Source organism: Ciconia boyciana, chromosome 9 (assembly GCF_034638445.1).
Source record: "Ciconia boyciana chromosome 9, ASM3463844v1, whole genome shotgun sequence".
Lineage (NCBI taxonomy): Eukaryota > Metazoa > Chordata > Aves > Ciconiiformes > Ciconiidae > Ciconia > Ciconia boyciana.
In genome coordinates, this window is record NC_132942.1 from 6,699,794 (window position 1) to 6,718,694 (window position 18,901).

The 18,901-nt window shown below is 42.5% G+C and overlaps 1 protein-coding gene across 4 annotated transcripts in view; it reads right to left on the reverse strand.

The window, feature by feature from the left end:
• Positions 1 to 3,690: 3,690 nt before the first annotated feature.
• Positions 3,691 to 18,901, reverse strand: part of RNF130 (ring finger protein 130) — a 53,682-nt gene continuing 38,471 nt past the window's right edge. The window contains exons 8-9 of one of the 4 annotated variants that reach the window (XM_072872436.1): positions 16,815 to 16,908; positions 13,245 to 13,302 (exon numbers count right to left, since the gene is read on the reverse strand). In XM_072872436.1, coding sequence (XP_072728537.1) covers positions 13,287 to 13,302; positions 16,815 to 16,908 — 110 coding nt within the window. In that variant the 3' untranslated portion in view covers positions 13,245 to 13,286. Of the gene's footprint in view, positions 7,523 to 13,117; positions 13,303 to 16,814; positions 16,909 to 18,901 lie in introns of those variants that run through there. The other 3 variants (XM_072872438.1, XM_072872437.1, XM_072872439.1) reach the window with 3 other exon arrangements.

Sequence of the window (18,901 nt, forward strand, 5' to 3'; positions counted from 1 at the left end):
AAACGTTGACATCTACCATCTCCATGCTTATTGCCCGGCTCCCAGGAAGGCGGGAATGCCGTGTTTTCTTTAGGCTGTAAATCCTTTAACCCTGGGATGATCTATCTTCTGTGTTAGTGCAGTGCCCTAATCCTGGTTGGAGCCTTTGTACACTACTGTAATATAAATATTTATTAGCTGGCTGAGCTTTCAAGGCTCTGCCTTCATCCTGATGGCATGGCTCTGTTTGGGAGCAGCACGGTGGTTTCCGAAGGCTGGATGTGCTGAGGGAAGGGTTCGAGCACTGGGGGAAGATGCTGAAGGATCCTCTCTGTCTTCTTATCTTCTCGGCTCCTGCTCACTATGTGCCATCTTTCAGGTGGCAAACACTGCGGGAACGTGGATTAGTGTCGCCCGTATATTCATAAGCCACTTTGAATCATGTGGTCTTTAGTGGCCTGAGATTTCTAGGCACCAGTATAGCAAAATAAAACATCATTCTCTGGAGAGTAGGACAAATCCTCTCTGGAAATGGATCTTTTGACAATGTTGTTCCACACTGTACTATAAGATATATATGTAAGATATACTGGATGGACCGGAGTCACTGGGCAATGCTCTCATCCTCAGGTGTTTTGAGAGACACTAAGCTCACAAACTCCGTATTTTTAAATTGCTTTTTATTGAAATGTAGTACATTAGCAAACCCTAACTAATCGATATACATTATTAACATATTGGCATATACCACGTAACTACGATACAGTGTTATACTTACATCGAAACATGTCAAGAAGTTCTGCTGCTGTCAAGCTACAATTTCACAAGGGCTGGAAAGATCCGATTGTCGGGAGGGCACCGCACTGCCCACCACGCCTGCGTCCCCGCAGCGTCCCCGTCACTTGGCCAGACCCTTGGTAGCTGCTGGCGTTTTTAGGTTACATGGTCACACCGGTGTGGTCCACCTTCCAGCAAGCCAGTTGAAACAAACTTTTCAATTTACACGCACACAAATTGGGGTGGGTTTTTTTTGTTGTTCGCTGTCGTCTCCCAAACCCAAAGGCTGGGGCGTCCCCTCTCTGCTGGGATAAAATGATCCTGTTTCAGTGGATCCTGTGCATAGTTAGCCATGGCCTCGAGCAGGTGATCCCGAATAGGCACAGTCGTACAGAGAAGCTTTTAGTATTTAACATCTACTTGCAAACCACAGCAGGGCTGACTGGATAAGCAGAAGAGCGATGCTATCACTCAGTTTGCTCAGAAAGGTTATTCCCCTTTATAGGACTAGTGCGACAGATCTTACCAGCGCTAAGAGTTAAGTCTAGACATACGGGGTGGAAAAAGTCTACCTGCTGATGTGGCGACAACCGAGAAGGCTTCTTTTTCACGTAACACCTTCCAGTGCAAACACAAAGCAAGCCCAGTCAGGCGACAGGCTGGGACGTTGCCTTGCTGGCTGTGATGCAGGAACCGCACGAATCTGCAAACAGGAGCTTTGCTTTAACGGCCCCAAACGCCCTACTAAACTTTCCTGGCTTGAGAGCAGCAAAGAGCATCAACTTTATTTTCAAGCCCACACCTTCCTGTGCTGGAGCATGGGAGGGTTGCTGAGCTGTTGAGCTGTTTTCTGTAAGATCCCCGTAGTGCAGCCCAGGTACGTGCAAAGGCTGCACACAGATACAGCCTTTACTGCCTGAGACAGCCAGAGGGTGTTACAGACACGGGCATGGTAGATCGAGAGCAAATCTAGCGATCCGATGCCATTACCACAACCCAGCAGAGCTGCTCTGTTGGGAATTAACGGCTCTTGTCCCCCTGAGGGGTTTGGGCAGCTGAAGACCAAGTCAGAGCCAAGCAAAGGCAAACCTCGCAGCACATGGGAAGCAGCAAAAAAAAGGCAAACAGTGCTGCAAACACGCACAGGTGACCTCAGGGCAAAATTAAAAAGCTTCTTGCTCCTGAGGGCTCAGCCGAAGCGAGCTGCAGGCGGATGCAAGCGGAGAAGGGAATAGCCCATGCCGGGCAGCAGCGAGGGAGTCTCCACGGGTGTGTCCGGCGCCTTAGTGGATTTTTGGGCTGCGAAACCCCGGTCCCAGCTGTATGACACTAGCTCATGTTATACCTCAGCCTTGCAACGAAACCACTCTAAACAGCTTCAACTTTCAACAAAACCCTGTGTACTTCTTTGCAGGAATATTAATATTTAATTATTAACTCTTTAGGGAAGGGACTATTTTTTGGCAACACCTTACAACCACAGGGCCCCCCCCCACAGAGACCCTGGACATTATCTCCATAAAAAGAATAAACATTCAGATGTTATTGTGAAACCTATGCATCCATCTCTGTTCACCTAGGCACCTCCATGAGGCTAGCGGGCTGGGGAGCGACAGGATTGCTCCATGCAGGGATCCACAGAATGAGATCCCACAACACGACACGTCCCACATGGCCTGCTTTGGCCAAGAACGACCCACCAGGAACCTCCATGCTCCCATGGACCGTGATGCTGGTTTGGAGTGATGAATCCCCTTCGAGGGGCTGGCCGGCACGGTGACAGTACAGTGATGGGGAAGATGCTGGGGGCCAGGCGGGCGGCAGTGCCTGCGCAACGGGGACCTTCACCCAGCCCTCGGGAGGAGAAGAAAACCAGTAGTAATGGATGGGGTGGAAGGGCAGAGATTAACTGGGGAGAATTAAGAGTGTTTGGGAATGTTACAGGCTTTTAAGAAGAGTAGGTGAACGAAAGGATCAAACAACTGACATAGATGAAAAGGTGTCGATTACTGCTGCTTTGCAAAGGCTCATGCAAGCATCTTTCACCCCCCAAAACACTTCACAAGCACCAGGTAAACCTGACGGGCCACTGCGAGGTCAGGGTTTTGGCCAACAGGTCAGGACATAACCGATCGGGGGTTACGCAGCACCGCGGTCCCGTGCTGGGAGCAAAACCTTGTTCAGAGCCCCGCTCTCATCACTGCATCCCACGAGGAAGGGGTGGGGGGGTACCGCCTCTTCTCTTGATTATTTCAAAGACATTGGAAACGAAGTAGACATAAGCACCAACCTGCAGAAGTACAGTCCACCTTTCTCCTAATTGCCCCCCAATCTGCTTAATTGGAGCATCTTTCCCTCTCTCACCCCCTCCCCTACTCAGTGGTTTCCACCCAGCGTGCCGGAGCACAGCTGCCCTTATGGCAGCACCCTGCAGTGCAGCAAGTCTAGCAAGGAAGGGAAAAAAGTGAAGATATCTTTAAATATAACAACACATATGCAAGCTGTCATGGCACATCACGCACTCTTCTGCACGGCTCAGGTTGGAAAATTAGGTCACATACGGATGTGGGTGAAAAAGGAGCGAAAGCTTCACATGTGAAGTGCAAGGTGTTTCCTGGGGTCCCTGCCCTTCTCTCCCCACCCTGCAGGGCTGGCAGCAGCCCTGTGGCTCTCATGTTTGCCCCGCTGTGCCTTGTGTACGGTGCCGTGATACTTTCTTTGTTGTAAAAAACAGATGACTATTAGCTAAGCAAAAAAAATACGTGTTTTTAACAATTAAGTTAACTCACTCCCCAGTAATCAGGCTGCAGAGCTGTCTGAACTTCAGCTCAACCCTGATGCCTTCATCCTTCAGCTCATGACCTATGACCGTGGCATTATCTCAAACCTAAATTGGGCTAAACGAGCCCTGGAGCCTCAGCGTGACCCTTGCCTCCTGCAGACCTCCCTCCGCTTTTCAGTAGCTGGTAAAGCTCTTGGCTCTCCCAAGCCTTTGCACTGTTTTACATGAGTGTGTTTAAAGAAAACAGAAGATGTGTAAAAGCCTTGTAGTATAGTCCTAAACACATTTATTTAACTATTTTTGGTCTTTCTTTGGCTTATGTAGGTGAACGAAAGGTATCTGGCTATTCCTATAGCATCCTCAGGTGCCAAGGCAAGCATCCTAGAAGCAAGGGGACAGTGCAAACAGATACCAACACGTGAGCTCACTGGAGGGAGTAATCGTGACTGTCGTTAAGTAAATTTTAACATGCTTCAAATTTAATACTTAATGTTAGTATTATAGGTAAAAAGCACACTTACAGTCTGTTTTTTTACTGGCAATTATCCTCTAAGAACACAAGCAAACCTTGATTTTACAAATGTCTTATGGGAACATGCAAAACTTTCATAGAACAGGAGATTTGGGGTGGGGAAAGAGAAGGTGGAGTACTAGGGTTTAAATAGTTTAGAGAAACACTTGGAGATAAAAGCTCTTTTTATATGTAGAAGTCATAAAATTAATGTTTTCTGTTAAAAAGCACTTTTTTTTTTTTAACCTTAAAAATGATTTTCCAAGTTACTGGCACTTACAGTTCTTGGTAGATTGCAGTATATTTTACTTCTATGAAATGACTCAACCATACACAGCACCACTGCAGCAGAACAAGAACAACGATGCTCATCAAGCTTTTTTTATATACTGATTAATATTAAAAGGAAAACCTCAAACTTACCAGCACAGCCTGGAAAAGTCACCCATGTTGCTGTGCTGCCTCCTCCCCATCCTGAATATGACTAAGTAGAAGAACGCCTGCTACAGCACGTCCCAGCACACAGGTAGGGATCAATTGTTTGAACTAGCTTTTAATTTTTCCAGTGTTGCAAGATTTTCCAAATCCAGGACGTCAATTATAATTGTCAGCTCCCTTATCCAAGATGCCACAGCATAAATCCATTTGCAGATCACTATGCCAGACCCTGGTCTCCACAATCAGAGGCAAACCTTCCCTCCCCACCATTGAAACCAAGATGTTAGGTTAGAAATAAGGAGATTTAACAAAATATAAATGGCATTATTTATTATTTTGTCTTTGGGGGCTTTGTACTTTCTAATGTTTCTTTTAATTTCCATTCATTTTTGAGATTTTCTGTATATTCCTGTATGCAGCCGGTGCAAACGGTCTCAGCTGGAGCTGAGAAACTGCCAGTTTTGTTTTTGTGCCAAAACCGTGCCCCGGTGATGTTCCTGGTGGCCTTGGGGCAAATCCCTGCGTTGGGCTGACACAGCCCCTACAAGAAGGATTTGCTCGGAGCATCCGCACCCTGCACAGTGCTACAAGGGGCTCTCCTACCCAAAACCCCGCTGGCAGGGCTCTGCACCGAGCTCGCGCTTTCACCGTGGTGCCGGTGGCCGGGGCTTGCGGCACAGGGTAGGCTGTCGCGCGCTTGTTGGAGACACCCAGACATTTTTTTATTTAACCATGAACACCCAGGTGTCTGTCAGTTTATTGTAACCAGACTGCACACCACAGATAAAAACAAACCCTATAACATATTTGAGAGATGGTGATTTTTCTCTCGGGCGTTTGTTTTCGGAAGTCCCCCGCTCTCACGTGTCTGCCTGCTGTGATCTTGCAGATGTAATTACGAAAACAGGGGTTGCTCAATCAGCCCTTCTGCCACCCCTGAGCCCTGAATGGGCCCGAGCGCAGCTCAGCCAGGCTGGGTTTGGGAGCTCTGCCCGGGCTCGTCGGCACTGTTGGGAGCTCCCCCCTTTGCACGTTCGCAAGGAGAGAAAGGATGCTGACCACAACCTGCTGCTGCTCAAGCCACCGGCTGGCATTTTCTGCGACCTTCACTTCTGCTTTGTAGGAGAAAGTGGGTGTTAAAATTGTGCTCTTAAAAAGTTTGGGATTTAAGTGTATTTCTAGAGTGAGCTGAATGACAATAAAAGTGCATTTGGTAAATATAAATGTGGGTATTATGAGAAAAACCTCCCTACACTTCACACCACCCACTCTTGAATTATCAGATTAAATAAAGCTGACGCACAGCAACAAAGGTCAAAGCACGCTCAGCAAAGAGGATAATTTCCTCATTTTACAGAGCTGGGTTTTTCTTTTTCTCTTAAACATCCATGTTAAAGACACAGCTGAACCACACTTCAGGTAAGGATATATGTCAAGCAGACTACTATATAATTAAAAAACATAATAAAGGAGGGGAAATTCCCCCGCTTGTAGCAAAAGCGGATGAAATTAAAGCGTGGCAGGGTATGTCTTACCTTTCTTTTTGGCTTAACTGATTTCTCAAGATTCCTATACAGATGGTGAAGCTTTGTTTCACATTACAAGGACACAAATGTGTTTCTACACCTACAGTAACTTAAGACTGCAATGGAGAAAAATCCGAACGTTCATTAAACAGCTATGCATTGTCTGGTAGGTAAAGGTGGAGCAGAAGCGCTCGCTCCTCCACGTCTGCTCATTTGAGGAACGCTGTGGACGACTTAACTCCAGAGGTTCCTCTCGCACTCTCCATTTCTGCATTGCTCTTTCAGAAACTTGCAAACAATATTAATTTCCCCACCGCTTTTGTCACACGCTGGTAAAAATTGATTTTTCCTGCAGAGTGCCAAAGTGGTTGCTGCTTTCCTTTCTTCTTCTGCTTTCTGCATTCTTGTTATTGATGTCAGTGGGAAAGGGCATGGCTTAGAGAACGTGTTTGTTATTTAACTGTTGCAGATCTCAACGGGAGAACGGGATAAGAAGCTTACCTCTTTTCTTCTCTGTGTAATGCCAACATGCTGGCTTTTAAAAAACCTCAGTGAAAAATTCGGTGGATTTTTAACCCCCCCCCCAAAAAAAAAGTTGAGAAAGAAAACTAATTAGATTCCTGCATATTTCAAAAAGTCTAATCGTTTTCAGGTAGATCAAGTGCTGGTTCTGTGAATGTCCTCTCTATAGCAAGAGACTCACTTGACTGGAGCACATGGAAGGACCAAAAGTATATTCTGTGTAGGCCACTCTTCTCCCGCTTCAACTGAAATGGAGAAAAAACCAAGCATCAAGTTCCTTGAAATCTTTCTGCAAATGCAGGTCCTCTCTGCAGCTTTAACATCAGACTGGCTTGCTACTGTCCGGGGTTACGTGGGTTGTAGGAAACTCAATGCACTTAGAAAGGTCCCTTTCAGAAGGGGCTATTTCACAGTAAGGTTATGGATTGACCAAGATATACGACTGCTTTTACCAGCCACTGGCCATCTCCTCTGCAACCAGTTCCCTTTCTGACATTGCCCAACCATCTGGACAATTAAAAAAATAGAAACAGCAGACGCCTGTGTAAGAGACGCATTTGCAGTACAACACAAACTCTTAGGACCACCGTAAAACCTCTTCTGCATCGCCACGGCTGGACCGACACAGCTCCCCATGCTGTTACTCAGCAATTTCCATCAGACAATCTTGCTTGCACGCAACTCTTTGTCAGCTTAAAGATGCCACCCTCTGAAACCACCACAGCTGGTCTTCGTCTTTGCAATCGAGAAGGCGGGTTCGTGTTCTGGAAAAAGCAGCTCTTCTTCAGACAAAAGAGATCCATGGAAAGAGTACACAACAATAGGAATGAGAAATGAAAAAAACGGAAAAAGGGCCAGGAAGGAGCATGGATTCCTTTCAGGTTTTGTTCTCGTCATACATGTCCAAGGCAGGCTCGATGGTTGAGAACTCGCTCTCGTAGACCAGGCTCCGAGGGGACAGAGAGTTACGATGAAAGAAGTGACTGCCTACAAGAGGTAGAACAAAACCTCGTTAGCAACACACGCGAACAACGTAAGAACTGAGTAAAGCTTCCTCGTACACGGGTGCTGGCCGCAAACACAGTATGCATGGAAAAAATAACCGCCTTTTAACGCAAACCAGTAACAGCTGTATGAAATAGTTCACCTCCCTTCATGTGCTCCCCTGCCAGTTCAAAGCAACTGCTTTCCATATGCATGAACAATCCCACCTTAAATGGTTCTTTCAGATAAAACAGGTCAAGTCTGAGCAAGGCTGGGGCAGGCTGGAGATTCGCACTTGGTGCTTGCTGTTGATTTACAGCCTTGTAAAGCAGGCACGTGCTTCCTCGAGAAACACAGCAACCCTTGGTAGGTGCCCAGTTCCCTATGCCGCACGCCAGCACACAGTGCTCCAGCACGGGGTCGAAAGGAACAAGCAGGCTGAGCGAGGAGGTCACCAAGGATCGTCTGATCAATGCTGCAGAAAGCCTGACCTCCTCCCGAGCTCAGCAACCTCCATGCACCCGGAGTCACCTTCTAGAAACAGGCACCTACGTATTTCCTCACACAGAACCAAAGGACACCCAACCCTCTTCTCCGACACTGGTGATACCTGAAACAAGCAGATAAGAGTGGGGAATGGAAGTTCATTTTTTTCCTCAGCAGCCTGGCGTTCCCATGGCTCTCCAAACCCACAGATGTGTTTTGCAAGGAGCCCAGCCCTACTGCTGTACAAACGGTTCTCTCTGAAAGCATCTATCAGATCAGGCCCTTGGCCAAAACGTTTCATTACTCGCTTTCTCGATCCCAGGGGGGATTAGCTAGGAGCAAGGCTGCTTAGATTACAATATGCCAGGCAGCCACATGAGCCAAATTGGAGGCGACTGAAAAGCTTCCAAGTTCATCAAGAAGGCACTCAGCAAACCAAGGTGCCTCCAGTTTCAGGCATCAGTGGAGCAAGACGCTTTGGGGATTGCAGCTTTAGCCCTGGCAGAATTTAGGTGCTTAAATCCTCCTTTCTTTGCCAAATTTTGAGTCCAGCCTATGCCCTTCTGAAATAAAGAGCTTACAAAAGGTATGAGGGAAGAAAAATTCAGCTGCTACTCTCCAAAACACCTTTTCTTCTTCCCCACTCACCCAAAAGACAGAGACTCAGAAAAGAAAAAAAAGAAGTCCTTATTAGGATTAAAAAGAAAAAGCTAGACTTATAACCAAATGCATAGAACTGTTGAAAGAGCAAAAGCGAAGGTGAATTTTGCACTTATCAAAGCAGAGACCTCATAACAGCACTGGCTAGAAGAGCCAGGGACGCTGTAGACAGGCTCCATGCAAACTCATTTTGCAAGCTGTGTTAGCAAGCTGCCATCCCGATTTGCAGCAAACTCCAGCCTGAGCTGCACAGCAATTGTGTGCCCGGGTCAAATCCTTGTTAAGAACAGCAACAAACTGAAGCTGGGCAATGAGTCCGCTGCCACTTTCCTAACCCCCCTCCAAACCTCTCTCTTATCACCAAAAGCCAGTACACACGCGCATTCCACCATTCACACTGAGAAGGTGAAGTTCTCATAAGCAAATTAATTTATTTTTGATCTTGTAGTTAACTGAAACAAGTGATATCAGTAGTTACATTGCATAGCAGTGAATTGCTCATTCTGCCAGGAGCGTATATCCAGGTATTTGGAAGAAGTGTACTACGTTGGAATATACTTTACAGAAGCACTCAGTAGGGGATGATGAATACCCACTTTCTAGATCTGAACCCTCTCCCGAATTTACAGGTTTCTAAAACTGGGCAATGCTTAAAATAAAATAAATAAATAAATAAATAAAGGTTGAGTTTTTGAGGGAACATAAGCTTGGAACTATGACTTCCAGCTGATCATAGTCTGTGTTCAAATGAAAAACCTGAACCTACTTTGAAATTATACCAGATAAAACTGATTTCAAGATTCTTCTTGAAATGTGTTATGGGTCAGGATCATTTAATTTTTGATGACAGAGTCTCAGCTTGCAATTGAAATAAGCCATGGATATTGGATGTTTCATCTCCCTTTCCTCTACCCGCTGAAATGTTACACACTGAACAGCCAATGCTGAAACGAAACAAAGGGGATTCTAAAAGCTCAGTGTTGCTTTTGTTTTTATTACACAAAAATCAAACAAGGGATTAGGAAGCAGACAGCCCAGGCCGTCATTTCCTCTGTGTGCGCCCAGACTTCCACTCTAGCAGATTCAAGGGAGAGATTTAATCAACAGGCAGACAGGTCATCTGACAACAAATATTTTAAATTAATCTGGAAAAAGGCACTGTATATCCAACACCTCTAAAATTCTTTACTGTCATGTTTTCTTGCTTCTTGGCCAAAGAAAGTTAAGCCACCCACTTCCAGGGGAGGCTGCATGTTTCCATACAGATACAAATCTCTTGGCTTTCATACCACTTTTGGGACACATTCACTCTTTTCCTAAATGTCTCTCTCCTCTACCATTCAGTGCAGCTCGCCCAGTGCTGAAAATCCAGCTGCTGCTCAGTGCTTTTCAACACTCGATCTTCAGGTGCTCTAATAACCAGGTCGGTATCATTGCCCACAACTTATGGCTAGAGAACCAGAGTCAGCAGGGCACAGTGACCCAGCTATCCTCATCTTAATGCAGAAAACTGCTAGTGTTTGTTTAAAAATGTAGCATCGGTCCAGTTGATAAATGTACTGAGTAAATGTATTTTAAGGACAAGTAGAAACATCCACAGTTCCAAATTCAGCTTATGAATCTGTTCTTCCTATTTTGCACTTACCAAGAAAGATCCAGATTTATCCCTTAGGTATGGAAAACAAATGGGAAGTCTGCATTCAGTTTTAGTGAATGCTTCAGCACTCTCTACCACTATTCTTCATTATATACTTACAAAGAACTTTTCAAATAACTTGTATTGAGTCTGAACATAAACATACTACCCTGGAATTGATCTTTATACCTACCATAGGATGCTACAGAAGTGGGCACACCACCAAGGCCAAAAATTCAAGAGACATGGCATTGCTGTAGCATTGCAGGTGCATCAGGAGTTAAATATCACCTGGTGTTCCCTTTCCATCTGAAAGTATTTTAATGTCCTCAGTCATTAATCAGGGCCATCTTCTGCCACAAGCTGCAGTCCCTCCACAGCTCCTCCAGCATAATGACTTCTTACTGCGGAAATCCGATCCAAGCACTCCCCATCTCAGACAATCTGTTTTAAACACCCTCTCAGTTAAGGAACAACAGAGCAGGATTATTTCATAAAGCATCCTTTCCTCAAAGCCAGCTGTTTAGCAAGGCACTGCTACTCCCTCTTGAACTATACCCTATTATACCCTTCTGTCAGCCCAGTCCTGCCATCTTTGCAACATCTGGAAAGGGGGACCCGCTCTTCTCCTTTCCTCTCACTATTATGATTATGCATATGAGAGTAACATTACTCATCTTTTATGTGTGGATATCTAAAAGCATGGCAGGCAACAAAAACTTTGGGAATTTCCTTCTTGTGTCTTTCCAGGGTCAAAAAATTGAGTTTCTGGGATGGTGCAGAGTCCATCTTTGAATATATTTATTTCATTAACAGGACATGGTTTAGTGGCGGACTTGGCAGTGCTGGGTTAGTGGTTGGACTTGACGATCTTAAAGGTCTTTTCCAACCTAAACGATTCTATGATTCTACAATAAACTTAGATTGCTAGCCTGACCTGTAATTAACCTAGCAGATACTGTCTGTATTTTTATTAACACTTTGTTGAGACAATTGTTAGAGGGCTCAAAAGAAAGATTAAAAAAGGATGGCCCTGGGTTGTTTAAATCCTCTGTGGAGGGAAATGCACTAGAAGCCCTTTTGTCAACCATTTTGTTCCCAATATGACTCAACTTCTCCTGCTGCTGCTATTCTGTAAAGAAACACGAACTGGAACTATTTGAGGTGCCTTTTGCATCTGGGTCACCACACTGTTCAGGCTGTCCCTGTGCATCCCTCCCAACAGCATTAAAAAGCACTTAAGGATTTTTGTTTCAGGAGACAAGCACAAACTTATCAATTTTACTATTGCTGTGGAGAGACAGGTGAAAAAAAAATTCACCCTTTTGTTTCATAGCCTGTACCCTAAATCATGCTCTAACCCCATTCCTCCATTTTTTGGCAACAACGCTCAGTTGACAAATGCTGTATTTTACAAGGAGACAGTCCTCAGACACAACATGTTTGAGGTTTTTTTCTCTTCATGAGTAAGTCCTATGGGGTTTTCCAGTCTTTCGTCTTTCAAAATGCACTTACTGCTCTATTGATTGTTTTCATGTTTCTTCCAAAATTTTACAAGGACACACTGAAAAATAACTCTATTACAATGTACTGAAGCTATCACATACTTCATTTCTTATTATAAAAGCTGCCTTCCTAGCTGAAGTCTGCTGGACAGGTAAGAATTAAGAAACTATTTTAATGTAGACTCTGGCTGTGTTCCTAAATTCTAAAAGTGCCTATACATAAAAATAAAATTAAATTCAATACTCTATTTCCCAATACATTAAAAAATTAAATCTTACAGTAAAATTGGTTCTCTCTGATCACTTAATTAAATTAGAAAGCATTAAGTTTCAAATGTCTACATCTTGATATGAGAACAAAAACAACCAAACGCAGAATAGGTTTTAACTTCTATCAATTATATTTTCCTTACTGATTTGTTACCTTCATCTGCTCATCTCATTAACTCAAGCATTAGCATTTGGCTGTGAATCAGATCCGCATGTTTTAACTGACTGTGGTGAAATTACTCATACGCTGCTTGCATAAGTAAACTTGCATGAAACAGCCTGAGCGAGGACAGCGATGAGAGATGTTTTCCTCTGCCTCCTCACCAGTAAAGAAGCCATGGCAAGAAGGGACATGTTTGCATAGAGTTTCTACATTACAGTAAAGACCATCATCAATCTTTCATGATCTGAATTTGAACACAAACTAAGCGCTGTCACTAATATGAAAGGAGGCTTCACAGATGACAGCGGGGGAAAACACTACCTTTCCACTTGGTATTAGGAAGGAAGAAGTGGTTTAGAGTAGCTTCACTTTTGTCAGAAAGAAGGGTGGGGTGAAAGAAAAAGACAGAAAAAGTTTATGATTTGTACGTTGAGAAAACAGTGTGGCAAACCTTCAGCAATGCCCGACCTGAAGACAAAAATCATATTGCAATTCTCCTAGTGCAACACAGTAGGAGGAGAAATGGAGAAAATGTTCTTATTTCAAATTAATTCTCAGCTGGAGTCAAGGTAAGCCCATTATATACTAGAATGCCTGGCCCAGCTTTCTTCCTTAACAAGCTGGTATGGAGCAATTGCTAATAATACCCTTGTTAGTCATTCCAGTGCTGGGTGGCATCATAACAACACTGCATGAGATTTCCACTTGTTAGCTTGTGTTAGCTTCCACTTGTGTGTCCCAAAATGAAAGGAGAATACAGATCTGCAAAGAAGAAATTGTTCAAAGGAAATAAAGCACCTTATAAAATTTGCAAAAGGCTGTCAGAGTTAAGTACTAACACAAAGTCCAAGAAAAATAAAATTCCCACAGAGTAAGGTTTCATAATTAAAGTTTATTTCTTCACTTTTTCCTTAATACAAAGCTTTGGCATCAGCAAATTTTATGAAAAAATAGAATGTACTAAATAATGGCTTGTGCTGCATGATCGATAAATGATGCATAAAAATAGGTGTCTCTCTCCAAGGCAATCGGCCGGAAAGCGTTTCTTCAATACCATTCTGCTCTGTGGGGCAGAAAAAAAAAGGAACAAAATATTTATATTAAAGTTAATTCTGCCAATACTAAAAAAAAAATTAAAAAAAAAATTCCTGTAAAAGTTAAGTTAGTCAGAAATGACTAATTATACAAGGCTGGAGCATTAAAAGAGGTCTGTACTCCTTACATCATTCTTACAGGACCAGTAAAACAGACAGGACAGCCAGAGGTTCAAGCACTTCTGAACTTTTGAGGAAACTCCATCTGCTACTGAAAACTTTCTCTAAGTGGTGCTATCCAACATCTGGGCTTTTTGGACTTTAAAACACAGTTATACAGTAATTTCTGACTGTTCCCTAAGCAGCAAAGCAAAATGTGCTGCTTTTGTTCCTTCAAATCACTACCTAAATCATTTAGTAGTAATAGTGCATGAATATCATGAGACCAAGAGAAAGCAGCTGGCTCCTTATTTTCTTATCACTTAGACAATGTTTACTTTTATCAGGAACTATTTAAAAATGCATATGTGTATGTATATATACATACGCACAAACATATATATACACAGTTAGATATGTATATACACGCAACTCCAGAACTATTGCTTTAAATAAATACGTTTAAGCTGCAGGAAGGACATAGAAAAAAAAAAAAAGTATCAGGACATGTTTTTAAGTGAGTTTTAATGCAGAATATTTGGCACCTTTCACTTGCATCAGCATATTACGTGGCCTCATTCTTGCTACTGTTGTTTCCGGGTAACAAAAAACCCTCAGCTTCCTCTTGAAACACTACCGTAAGAAATGTAGGGTATGCCAGCCTTGCTTTTTATATGGAGAACAGCATAAAAAGCAGGTATGCTGTTATGACATTTAATGGAAATCGCAGTGAAGTGAAAGGGAGCTGCCATATATTTGGCATGATATTCAGCACAGTAAATGCTTTGTCTGGCACTGGGGAACGTAAGTGTCAATGAAACAATAAATCTAAGTGTTAGTGTCATACATACACATTTTAAACTGTCTAAAATGAGTAGTCAAACCTAGCAGCACTTGTGGAGGCTGCTTAGATCCCAAAGGATCCAGTCGAAAAGCTGTTGGGGTTAAAGGCTACAGCTAGTTACCTAAATAAGTGATTTTTGACAGCTCTGGTATCTGCAGTTGCTAGTTTTCTTAAGTCTGCCTCAAAGATACACTTGTGATGCTTGCATTTTCAGTCCTATCACTGGGGAAAGGAGCTCTCCTTACATCAGCACGCCCTTTGTTTGTACTAAGGGAACACCACTGTGAAAACACCTCGCTGGAGGCCCCAGCTCTCTGCCAATGTGAAGAAGCTTGCCCTTTCAGTAAAAATAGACCCAGATCCGACTGAGCAAAAGACAACAAAAAGAAGAGTTGCAAGGCAAGGCAGAAATGCAACTGCTATCAGTGCCCACATCTGGATGACACTACATGGGCTACAGTTGCTTTGTCTTCTTCCTAATGATGTGGAAATGCCCAGAAATGCAGACATTCCTGTTTCACAGCTCTTCTTGCTCCATGCTTTCCCAAGCTATTTTTCAGTGCAGATTAACTATGTTCAGCTATGTTGTCAAGTTGCTGACTGATAGTTGCAATTTCAAGATTTTGACAAATGGAAAAAAAAATAATAATCAGGAGACTTGACAGGGCTATTGGAAGTTCTAAAGCTTTTCTTCATTAAGCCCTTTTGGAATTAGCATCTGAAAAGAGGAGGAAAGGAAGATTTGCAAATTAGTGGTAATCAAAGGTCCCTCCTGATGACCAAAACCTCTAAGAACTTAATACAGCCCCTCCTGAAGAAGATTAGCTTGAGACTGTCTAAAATTTTACACTGTAGACTATTAGACATGTTTCCATCTTATTGAGAAGGACACCTTATACGACAGCAATGAAAGTAAAAAAAGCACTTCTTTCTCTTATCTCAAAAAAAAAAAAAAAAAAAGAAATTATGTTTATAAAGCTACATTTCCAGGCTGCACAGGAGACTGCCTTTGAATCTCACCCCACTTTTGGTAAGAGATCAACACATTAATGGAAACTCAGCTCCATCAAGATATTCAGAGACAAAGAAAGATGTTGACACTTTCCCCAAATAAATTCCCCAAATAAATAAATTATGATTAAATATATATAATGAGCCCAGATGTTCTGTACACCTAAATGAAAACAGATAGATGTACCTAGTTAATATATCTGCAGAACGGATTTATACTTGCCCACACACAGAGCTATAAAAAAAGATTGAAAGTCACATGCTAGAGTCATTTCTTGTCCAGCCTGTCTGAAGGGAGGCATTGGGGGTGTCTATAAAAATTAAGAAAGCGTGGATGTCTTTAAGCACTCCTTTGACTGCAATTCTTAAGCATACTAAAATAAGAGAACAGAAGACTGGTCTGCTCTCTTCACTTGAGAGAAGAAACAGTCATGTATTCATTGCTTTCATCTCTCCCTCTCCTAAGAGCAAAAAGGTAGTTTTCTATTTAAGTATCTTCTTTCTTAGCTGAAAGTGTCCCAACTAGGAATATAGGATTTTTTTTTTTTTTAAATATGAAAATTGACTATGAAATTGAGGTGAAAACTGTCAAAGGTAACTTATGGTAGTAACTTTTGGCTCTGCCAGGCAAATTTTGAACATGGGTGTCCTGGTTTTGGCTGGGATTGAGTTAATTTTCTTCCTAGTAGCTACTATAGTGCTGTGTTTTGGATTTAGTGTGAGAATAATTATGATAACACACTGGCATTTTAGTTGTTGCTAAGCAGTGCTTATGCTAAATCAAGGACTTTTCAGCTTCCCATGCTCTGCCAGCGAGAAGCTGGGAGGGGGCACAGCCAGGACAGCTGACCCACACTGGCCGAAGGGCTATTCCATACCATATGGTGTCATTCTCAGTAGAGAAACTGGGGGAGTTGGCGGCGGGGGAGTGATCACTGCTCCGAGATGGGCTGGACATTGGTCAGCAGGTGGAGAGCAATCGCATTATGCATCACTTGTTTTGTACATTCTTTTATCATTATTATTATTTTCTCTTCCTCTGCTGTCCTATTAAACTGTCTTTATCTCAGCCCATGTGTTTTACTTCCCCCCTCCCACCCTCCCCCCCCAATTCTCTCCACCATCCCACAGGGACGGGGGGAGGGTGAATGAGCAGCTGTGTGGTGGTTAGTTGCTGACTGGGGTTAAACCACAACAATGGGGATTTAACGGCAGAAATCTAATGTTTACCTAGACCATTGATCAAAAACTGAATATAAATATTCTCTCTTTTCCCTGTTCCACGTCTCCACTTAGCAAGGAGATTTCCTCAGACAATCCAACTAAATATAAATTAAGGGGGACTTTAGATGTTACCCTGGAACCTACTGTTAACAGAGCCACTTACATTTGAGAATAGCAGAAAAGGCACTGGATTCTTTGAAAGCTGCATTTTTCCCCTTCTCTATTCTCTTGGTATTTGTTCCCAATGTTGTCCACGACACACACCCACCAGAAATATATAGAAACATCTGAATATTTACTTACTCATTAGCATTCAAGCTAGCTGTGGCTTTGATGATCATGTAGCAGAGTGTAAGGGCACTGAGGAGGCCAAAACTGGCAATAATAAACCATTCTTCTGTTGACAAAGGAAAGGGAGGAAATCACTCGTGGGAGAAGGCTTATGTCAAAGCGATGCCAATATTTCCCTCAAACACCACTGGCGGAAGGCAAGAGGCTTCTAAGCCATGACTGGCACCAGGAGGTGAAGCAGAAGGAGGTTAGCCACAGAGTTACTGACTGGAGAAGGCTAGCAAAGAAGAAGTGGAGAGAGGTGTGGAAAAAAAGCATGGCACAACAATATTTCCTGGCTGAGCCCACGGGTTAGTGACAAAGAAAGATTACTTAACAATGTAAAGTGAAATGCAGGAACAAGGGAAAATGTAATGACAACTCTGTCCGCCCCCAAGTTAGAAAAGGTTGTCAGGGTTGGTTTAGATTTGCTGAGATGCAGCTCTTCACATAAGCATACCCAATACATTTTCACACTTAATTTGTGTCTTCGCCCCCTCCCTCCTGAATAAATGCTATAGTGTTACTTCAAAAAATAACAAAAAAATACGATAGCTTATTCAACAGTAGAACATAACTAGAATTTTCCATTTAATAGACAGGAATATAACATGGAAAAATAATTTAAACATTAGTGTATACATACAGACATATTAAAAAAATTAAAAGTAGTATAAAGAAGGCTATTGAAGAATGTTTACTATTCGAAGTTCTCTCTCCTCAAGATCAATTTGGCACATAGTAACAGATCGGAATACAAACACTTTTGTTGAATATGGCTTTTGGTTTAACTCTCATGCATCAAAGAATGCATGTGTCATCCATAAAATCCAAACATTTAAACAGCCTTTTCTAAAGCTTTATTTTATAAATATTGTCAGAATGAACTGTTGCTGATTATTTCTTGTTTTACCCTGGCATCTCATCTGTGCACGAGCAGTACTACAGTTGGGAACAGACAGTAAAAATACCTTCTGTAAAACCAAGTAGTGAAAAGTTTCAGTTAAACTACAGAGTTTTCCCACCCATGAAAAAGAAAGCAGCACACCAACAGATTTGCTCTCCGTTCAATAGAGCTGAATACAAGATGAATCAGATGTCAAACACTGCATGACAAAGTGACTTACTGGTTTTGTAAAGAATCTAGATTTTGTATGTGGATTTTTCCTTCTCAGATCAGGACATTTCCGGATGCAGACTATGTGTTTCATAAGATAAGATTTTTTAAATGAGATATTTACTTTGCTACAGCAACTAAAGAAACACTCTAATGGACTCTACCAGTTACACTGCCTCTTACACACCTATCAGTGGCAAACAGTGTCACTACGTGCAAAATCTAGATCATAGATGCACATAAGCAAAACACAAGGAGAAAATTAGACTGTTGTACTGCATGGATTCTATTTTTGCAATTCAGCCAGGAAAAACAATCATTTATGCATCAAATTGAGACGGTACAGCATTTGGAAAAAGGATGCAATTCCACACATACTGTATTCATTATAATGCTATTCTACATTAAAAACCCTAGGTAAAATCCAGTCAGTGGAAACTTCCCATGCTGTTCTTATGGATAAGAGCTTGCAAGTAGTAGAGGAACAGTTTTCTGATGTCATAAACTACTTGGACAATACTCAAATGTTGGTACATCAAATACTTTTTTTAATTCACAAATTTTGTAAGAAAAACCATCTGCTAAGAGACGTCAGAATTCCAGTAGTAATGTTCTCAGGGGGAAAAATGTCTGCAAAAATAGTAATCAGCTAAAATATTTATATTTGTATAAATTATTGCATGTAAAGTATTCTGAAAGGGTAAATAACAGTTTTGGCAATGCAGCTTCTCGTACTGGTTACCCAATTCAGGAGGGTTATTTTGTTGCCATTTTAGTTCATCCAGTGTTCTTTGCATGCAGATCTAAATGGATATACCATTAATTATGAAAGTGTTGGCACTGTCATACCTAGAGTTATCGGTTTCAATATGGAGTGTATGCCTCTTACAGAGACAGGGAGGTCACCTTTGTCCCTGCAGGGAAATCTTTCACCATGGCCCTG